Genomic DNA, 8,887 nt, shown 5'->3' with positions numbered 1-8,887 from the left:
CACGGGGGCATCAAGCTTCATCTCCTTAAGAATCTGAGAAAGGTGGCAGCTTCTGGAGGGGGCTGGGCTCGGAGCTGACTGCTGTTGACGTGGTGGCAGCACTCCGAGCTAAGCGATCTTCGTGCTGCTCTAGTTTCACAAGTGCGTGTGGCTGTGGTGAACAGCACACTAGGCGAGCCGGAACGGCTTTGTTACCATTCTCAACTTCATCTCAGGACCATCATTTTAGCATCTGATGAAATCTAAGAAGCACAGAGAGTTATGGTTGCTGTCTTTTATGAAAATAAATGCCCAGCAGCAATGCCGGCTGGGACACAACCTACACTTCTGCTGCAACAGCAATTCAGTAAGAAGGGGCCATACAATTGACCGTATTAACAAAGCAAGAGTGGAGAAAGACTACACAGAGAGACTGACCATGCAAACTGAAATGCAGTCCAGCTTTCTCCTCCCTCCCATCCCTGCCACTGGTGCTCCACTCCCCACCCCAAGAGAGACACCGAGTCCCAGGAACAAATTGGCTGTCAAAGTTTATTCAATTTGTAAACAACAGCTTTAAAACAAAATGTTAGTACACTCTTAGAACATTGGTTTGTTCATTTGACATTTTCTCTATTTGCACCAATTGTTATTACAAAAACTCAGAAAAGTGAAAATCCATTACAGTATTTGCACAGTGTAGCCACTAGTAGCCTAGACAAAAGCTTGTTTCTCTGAGCCACAAACAGTGCAGCTCCACTGAGAGACTCAAAAGTCCTCTCGGCAACTGGATACGTATGTCTATGTGTGTATATATGTATAGTGGTGTGTATCTTAAAGCAAAACAGCCCCCCCTCAAAAAAAATAAGGAAAAAAATGTCAAGATGGTTAAATATTTTGAAGTACAGGTCCTACAAATAGTAACTTCCACTATGTATAAAGGAAACCATTTCTGTGGTAAAAATTCTAGCGCCCAAGTAGGAAACATGGTGTAAAAACAACAAATCTCAGTCCATCCCAGGCAGAGCCTGCTCTTAAAGAAACCCAAGGAGTGGTCTGCACGTTCAACAGAGAGACCTCGTCACCCTCACGCACCAAGTGCTTGGACAGCTGAGAGCTTCACCATGCGACAAGCTGCAATGCTTCCACGAAATGGACGAATTTCTTCTCTTTACACAAACCACCACAGCCATCGTTCTAAGGCTGTACCTTGCATAGGGAAATATGTGCTGTAATGAACTCTACATGAAAGAGTAAAGCTTTCTATAACGGTGCCCAAGTACAAACGGGTAGGTTACCAAGCACCTCATGTACTACCCCAATTCATCTTGGTCAGATATAATTTCTGGAGACAGTATTTAAAAAACAAACAAACAAACAAACAAAACCAACTAGACTGGCGGTGTCAGAAAAATGATACTCCAAAAGTGCATCATATAAAAGGCCCAATGCCCCGTTAGGAACGTCTGTGCACTGGGGAGCCCTGCACACACACCGAAGTGGGACTGCTCCAAGGAGAGAGCTAAGTACCACAGCACAGACCACAACAGTCCTTCAGGCTGGTGCTGCAGTGATGCTCTGAGCAGCCACCAGAGAGGAGGCAGGCCTCTTGGCCTCAGGAGCCATGGTGCAGGTGCATGGCGCCCAGGACAGCACTGTTGTACCGCTGTTCCACCTGCACGCAGCTGGAGTGCTCCAGCACACTGCTTAGCTCAGGGATGCTCTCAGCAGTGTCCCCAAACCCATGGTAGTGTCCATAGTGCAAGTTCTCCCCCATGTCCTCCACCCAGGAAGGCCTGCTGGCTACGCAGCTACTGGGGCTCCCGTTCAGGTGCAGAGAGCCACACATCTCAGGGCTAACGCTCATACAGGTCTTCTCTGGCTCCTCAGCCCCATTAACATGGGCAGAACCCTGGCCACTTGGAAATGGTGGTCCTGGAACTAATCCATTGCTAACTGCATTAGGTCCTGTTAAGCACGGGTCATTCCTGCTTTCCATCCCATTGAGCTGGGTCGTGCAGGGGAAGTCCAAATGTCCACTGATGACACATCCATTTGTCAATGTATTCGACACGGAGCTACTGTTTTTCATATCTGCATTAAGAAATACACCTGTCACCAAAGTTCAGAACCATTGGGGAGAAACTATAAAATGCTTCACGGCTGCCACAATTTTAAAGATTTATTTAGTTTCTTTTCTGTTGCTTTTTTTTCTTCTAACAGTTCCTTTTCCAAGTTAAAAATGTGCATAGATTAGATTTATAAATAATACACAATAGTATTTTCTAGGTAAAATTGAAAAAAGGTACGCATTTCAGTAGCATTGGGTAGTAAAATTTAAAAATATAAGCTGAAAGATATGCTGCATAAAAATACAAATACAAAAAAGCTGTCAAGTTAAACTTGTCATTTTCAGACTCTTCTTATTTTAAGATTACTTTCAAAGAGCACCCTTGAACAGGTCCAGAGTTAAAATCAGACACAAAGCTTCTCTAGTTTTCAAAAGGGAGAAGAAAAGAAACGGATGAAAGAACCAAGGAAGTTCCAACTACCTACACTAGCATCCTGGAGCTTCTTTGCCCACAATTCAGGGCAGCACATACAGGAATATTAAAAGGACCTTGTTTCTCCTTTTCCTTAGTGACACTCCAATCCACAGAGGACCTCCAAAAACTCCCACGTTAAGATCACTAGCAAAACGTGGGAAACTGGCGGCCACGGCAAGGACTGTGAGTGCGAGGGATTCACAGTCTTGGACCAAGAACATAGTTCTGAGAAGTTTCTTCTGAGTCTAGGAATTAAGTTGATAGTGACAGCCAGGGTCTCATGTTTCACCTTACTTTCAGAAACCACTTATACTGGAAGAAATGTGGACGGTTTAATCTGCACATAGGCCCACTAGGAGGGAGATGTCCTACAGAAAAATGTCCTTCACAAAAAGCCTGGGCATGCTCAGACAGAAAGCTGCAAGTTTTGTACAGTGGAATGGAGAACACCTGTTCCCCAGGAATTCAGGGAACAGTGCAGACAGCTCTAATGTTACCTCTTGCTTGGTAATGTTAGATTTTTACCTCAGTGCTCTGGGCTACCAAAGTAAGCACGATGATAAATAGAGAGAACTCGGTTCTCATAGCTTGTAGAACGAGCACACATTTTAACACCAATCGCCCTAATGTGACTCTTCCCATACACCACCTGACAGAGGTCTGTGTGTCCTGCCAATCTTTCTGCCGACAAAGGATCATGGCTGAACAAGACATCTTCCAATTATTCCCTGATCATCAATTTTTTGGCAATTTAAGCAACAATCACAGCTTAACAATTGCTACCCCTCTATTACAAGATAATGGATTTTTCAAATTAAATGAGTGCTTTTCTATTTAGTTAAAACTCAAGACTAGGAAACAACTATATCAAGAACTAAATACAAAATTTATTCCCAGGGGAAAACAATTTTTTTTTAAATATGAATATTTTTTATCTTTAAAAAGGTATCATGTAGGAAACTACCTGTCTTACGTGATAAAACTAGTAAGTAAGATGGCAACTTTGATAAGTTACTAATGTCCACTCTGTGGAAACAACAGTCCACAGTGAAACAAAATAAGCAGGATTTTCCTTTAGCGGCCAACTAAAGTCAGTTATGTCACTGCTCAATCTTGAATTCAAGGCGCCTCGGAGGCCTCACCATGTCCTGGGCAATGTGGGACCACTGCATACCACAAGAGCAGACTCCCTAATGTCACCACGGTAGGCACAGACCTCGCTGGCTCCTTCCTGCTCTCCTCTACATGGAGCTGCCTGGCAAGGCCCTTCCGTACTTCCCTTCCAGCCACTTGCAGCCACCCCATGGAGGCCACCCTTATCCAAAGCACATGGTACAGACAGCTAGATCACCTGAGGACTTAACCTTAGACACACAGCAGAGGAGCACTGGGCAGTGTCCTCCCTTGAGTCCTTTCAAAATGTGAAAGTGCTGAATAGTTTCAAAATACACTGTCCTTAAAAAAATTCCAACAGAACAAAGAAAAACTCAAAGGCAGACAGACAAACTTAAGGGCAGACAGCCTTCTCTGCTTACCTCCAGGGACAGAATTTGCAGTTCCTGCAAACTTTCGGGGTGCAAGAGATGCTGCAGCCCACGTGGAAACTGCAGGTGATCTCTGGGGACTTAATAGGTTTGTTTAGTCAGAGTCACAAAGGTGTGATGGAAAGCCCGGGGAGGGCCTGTTTGGCTCCTGACACCTGGGATGAGCGGCTGAAGGAGAACCTGCCAGCACGCTCAGCACCAGCACCAGCATGCCCTGGCTGGTAGTGTGTGACAAAGACAGCTAGAATAAAACAGGCTTTGAGTCCTGGTAGCACCTAACTACAGAACACATATTATTTTCAATGTACTATCTGATCAAAACTGTCCATCTAACTACTGGGCAAAAAGAGGGCACTTTTTTTGTCCATCTAACTACTGGGCAAAAAGAGGGCACTGAACTCCTCTGTGGCTTGTAGAAGGATGCACACATCCCTACTCATGTTAGTGAACAGAAATGGTGTTTTCACGTGGGTTTGGGAAAAAAAAAGTAACACTTTTTTTTAATTCCCAGTGAAGAATCTGGGTATCTCTATACAGATTAACACATAGACAATGGCCAAAATGCTTTTAGGCTACCTAAATGAAAGAATGGTAGAAAAAAAGCATTAGCTAAATAGACAAACCTTTTTAAGCATTCTAAATGCTAGGAAAAACTAAGCTTTTGCCCTGTCAAAATTGAAGATATATTAACTGTTTAATATGCTGAACATTTTCACATACAAAATGTTTTGTGGAACAACATTCAGCATTTTAACAGCCTCAGTGGGAACACCAGGCATCAACACAACCAGAGTGTGGGCAGGGACTCCCGTCCTGGCAGGATGGGGTACAGTCAGGGCTGTAGTATTGACCAGTTCTCAGTGCTTACATCAAGCTGCCATTGATGTATACTGCCTTAGAAATACTAGATACCATATTCAGTGCATTTGCCCAAAGGCCACATCAGAAAATTAAAACTGCAAACCTCATTAAAAATAAGCAAGGCACATTAAGCAAAAACTTCAAATCAAAACAGGGAGATTGCACTTCATTTCCCATATCCACAGGACGCACCATAACACTTATCCTTGCATCTACAAACTGCCCAAGACACGCAAAGTGTAGTAAAACAGTTTTCAAGGGCACTGGACAACAAAGTGCAGAGGAGCTTGAAAAAAACTGTTAGAGATAACATGCATACTGATTCTTGCAACGACAAGGGGTCTGCATTGCTGAAACAGTATATATTTCTATTTCTTTGGGTCCAACAGAACCACTCTCCTGCTGTTTGATGTCTTCGACCACTGGGTTGCTGTTGCAGCTAACAGGAAACTGTCCACTCCCACCTGTTACAGCAGCGAGCTCTCTATCAATGTGCATTTTGTCAGCATCGTCTTCTGTCTCGCCATTTGCTAGTGGCATGGCGTAATCCAGGCTTGGCACTGCACAGGAAACAAAGACTTTTCAGATTCTTTTGTACATACAAGAAAACAAAGACAAAACTTTCACTTTTTTTTTCTGTCAGCACTGAATGCTTTAAAAATGTCAATTCAAAAAGCAAAGATTACCAATGAGCCTTGTACACTAAGAAATTACTTTTCCACAATAAAGCATTTCTTGAAATGCACAGTTTCAAATGAAAGTGCTACGTTCCGGATACCTGTTTAGATTTACGTGAGGGGAAACTTCTGAGACGGCTCTCTGGAGAATATAAAGAGGCTGTATAACCGAGAGATAATGCTAAACCCCCCCCCCCCACCGAAATTCAACACTTTTTGGGAAGAAATACTGAAGACAATTCTCAACATGAAACCATTAAAACAAATCTTGAGATTTTAAGAAAAATTTACTAATTTCAGTAACAAAAAATAATGGAAAGGCTGGGGCTCAGGGGCAGCCTGTCCACACCACCCTGGCAGCATTCGGTCTGAGCCTCAAACTCAGAAAACTGAAAACTGGTCTGAGTTCCAAGAAAGGTGGAGCTGAAGCTGCACACATGGCTGGCTCTCTGTATCCACGGGTGGAAACTGTCTTCTCTCCTTCCCTCCCCTCCCCGCAAGACCCCCTTCCCTGTGGGATGACCTCACTACTGTGCAGCCAGGGGCAGGCAGTCCCTCTGACAGGCAGCTTCTAATTTTAGTAAGAATGGTCTTCTTTTGAATCCAAAAAATCTTTTAAAATCCCCATTCTACCTTCCTCTATTCATTTACCAAGGCATGAATTCCATATCAACTGACTTCAAAAGTATCTTTAATCCACCCTATGGCTATGTATGTCATACCTCATCTAACTCAACTCCCAGCAGCTGCCTGGGCTTCTTCCTTTTTCTTTTCTATCATGAATACTGTAATTAAAATCCTCATAAACACATCTCTGTCAGCATTTTTGATTCTTAATGCTCACAATATTTCTGGCCCAAAAAACGCAAATAACTCCTGGTGCAAATTTTTTTTTCAGTTAAACATTTAAAAATAGGGACAACTGGACTCTGTAGCTTTCACTAGTGCTAATCTCAGAGGAACCAAGTCATTTTCAACCATATACACCAGCCCTACATTACACCCAGAAATGCCAATGTACAGAATGGAAATTCAATTTCCAAACAGTAAGTACATGGAAGAGATGGACCGGTGTGACTTGTACAGTGGGGAAAGCAGAAGTCTGCACAGGAACAAGGCCAAAAGCTCTTTCAGATACAGGTGCTTTGAAACCAGAGGAACTAGTCCGTCTTTTCCAACCAAGGCTTTCCTAACCCTACACAGGCCCCAAAGCAGCTGTAAGCAGGGCTCTATCTTCACTACCACACTGGTATTCACTTTCCAAAAATTAGTGGCAAACATCTCAGCTTTAAAAATATGGAGAAGGGGGGAGATGGAGGAGCCAATTCCTTAAGTGAGCCTTTGATGCAGGCTCACCACCTGAGCGTCCTCTGCAGACATTCACACAAGGTCTTGCAGCTGGCAATGGGGCGGGGCTCAGAGGTAGCTTCTCCTCTCAGCAGCACAGCTGGACTCACCGGGGACACATGCAGCTGGCAGCACTTACTACCCACACACTTAATGTCTCAATGTCCTTTGCATAAAGTGGCCACTAGAGGCCATTTTTGCAGTCACCCCTCTGAAAGGTGTTAAAAAAAACACCTGACAGGTAAGATGAGAGGAACCCCTCCCCCACCACTACCACCAAAAAACCCAAAAGCCTCATGAAAGCAGGAGTGTTGCCTATTTTTTTTTTTTAACTCACTTTAAGTGTAGTACTGAAGAGTTCCCAGGTCAAGCAATAAGGGCCACTTACTAGCAAGCGCGCGCAGACACACACACACACACACACACACACACACACACACACACACACCCCTCCCCGAACCAAAAACCCAAACACCCCAAATGATTAGGAATAATTGAAGTACATATAAAACCTTAAGAATCCCAGTCTCAGGCTGGGGCATAGTTCAAGTGCCAGAGTACTAGAGTACTACAAAAGGAGAGTTCCAATGGCCTCAAGCTGCACAGTGACATGTGAGGGCGGTTATGCCACCAGGAGGCAGGGGATGCTTGGGTACATTCAAACTAAGAGTGGGGTAGCAGCCCAGCTAAGCTGGGGACAGGGCCTCTGTTGGTAGACGCTTTCTCACAATAAACCAGAGTAAGAAAGAATGGAAGGCTTCCCTATTTTAGCAGGGAAGAAACTAACGTGAGACAGGGTCCCACTGACATGCTGAGGTCTAATCTTTCTCCCAGAAGCCTTTGCCATGCTTCCCCACCGTCTATGACCACAAGCTTCGGCAACAACCCCAATGTCCTCTTCATCAACTTATTCCAGGCACTTCAAACAGGTGCTCAACGGGTTGCACGCAGGCATCATGGTTAACTATTTACTTTAAACTTGTGTAAGCCAAGAAACTAAACTGGACTCTCAAGATCCTGGGCCTAATGGATTTGGATTCCATCTGCTTTCTTTCAGAAGTTTAAAAAAAAAAAGAGCCCCTGTGGTACCTTGCCCCTGCCCCGAATGCTACTGCTGGAGGAGCCACCTAACTCTCACAAGCTGTCTCTAAGATGGTGGTCTGTGCAGACGTCTCAGAAAAAAAATCACCTTCGGTCACCCATTTCTTTCTGTACTTGTGTTTAGAAAAGGGGCACCTTTTGTTCCCATCTTCCTACTGACTTGGGGTTAAAGGAAAACTGGCAAAACATTCACTTTAGCTAAAATAGCCCTGTACTGCTGAACTGAAAAGGCGCATGTGTCTGCTGGAAGAACAGCATCTAACATATAAGCTGCAGTGCGTCCTGCACATGTCTCTCTTTGAGAACTGAGTTTGCATGTCAAAGGAATAAACCTATCTCACAGCGTTTCCAAGCGGGAGACACATTCACTCTAGGAAAAATAGGCCTATACTGCTGAATTGAAGAGACACACGTAACTGTTGAAGAATACAATGTAATTCAGAAGCTTAAGTGTCCTCCACCCTGTTCCCCTTACAGAAGAAGTGTGACTCTGGAAGGAGTACTTCCTACCTGTTTTCAAGTGGGAAAAACATTCACTTTAGCTAAAATCGTCCTGTACTGCTGAACTGAAGAGGCGCATGTGTCTGCTGGTTTCTGAAAACGGTACTTAGTATGCCTTCTGCAAAGTGTCTCCACTGACAACTGGGAAGACAGACTTCTGGTACGCATGAGACACTGAACATGCAGGACAAAAAACTCCCTGGGATGGACTCAGAACCACCCTGCCTCCCTCCACCAAAGAAATCTCATTCTTGACTTTGGGGCCAGGAGATGCTCCACTAAGGCTGGTGCTTAGAGCAACTCAGTAGCCTGAACTTGGAGCTTTCAACCA

At 44.2% G+C, this 8,887-nt stretch overlaps 1 protein-coding gene across 3 annotated transcripts in view; it reads right to left on the bottom strand.

The window, feature by feature from the left end:
- Positions 1-517: 517 nt before the first annotated feature.
- The window catches only part of Ankrd10 (ankyrin repeat domain 10), a 30,242-nt gene continuing 21,872 nt past the window's right edge, over positions 518-8,887 (bottom strand). For all 3 annotated transcript variants that reach the window (XM_074042983.1, XM_074042984.1, XM_074042985.1), the window contains 2 exons: positions 5,395-5,490; positions 518-2,073 (listed from right to left, as the gene is read on the bottom strand). In XM_074042983.1, coding sequence (XP_073899084.1) covers positions 1,595-2,073; positions 5,395-5,490 — 575 coding nt within the window. In that variant the 3' untranslated portion in view covers positions 518-1,594. The remainder of the gene's footprint in view (positions 2,074-5,394; positions 5,491-8,887) is intronic.

The sequence above is a fragment of the Castor canadensis genome, chromosome 10 (genome assembly GCF_047511655.1).
Source record: "Castor canadensis chromosome 10, mCasCan1.hap1v2, whole genome shotgun sequence".
In the NCBI taxonomy this organism is placed as follows: domain Eukaryota; kingdom Metazoa; phylum Chordata; class Mammalia; order Rodentia; family Castoridae; genus Castor; species Castor canadensis.
Note: the sequence above shows the minus strand (reverse complement) of the source record. Positions and strands in the feature narration are given on the sequence as shown.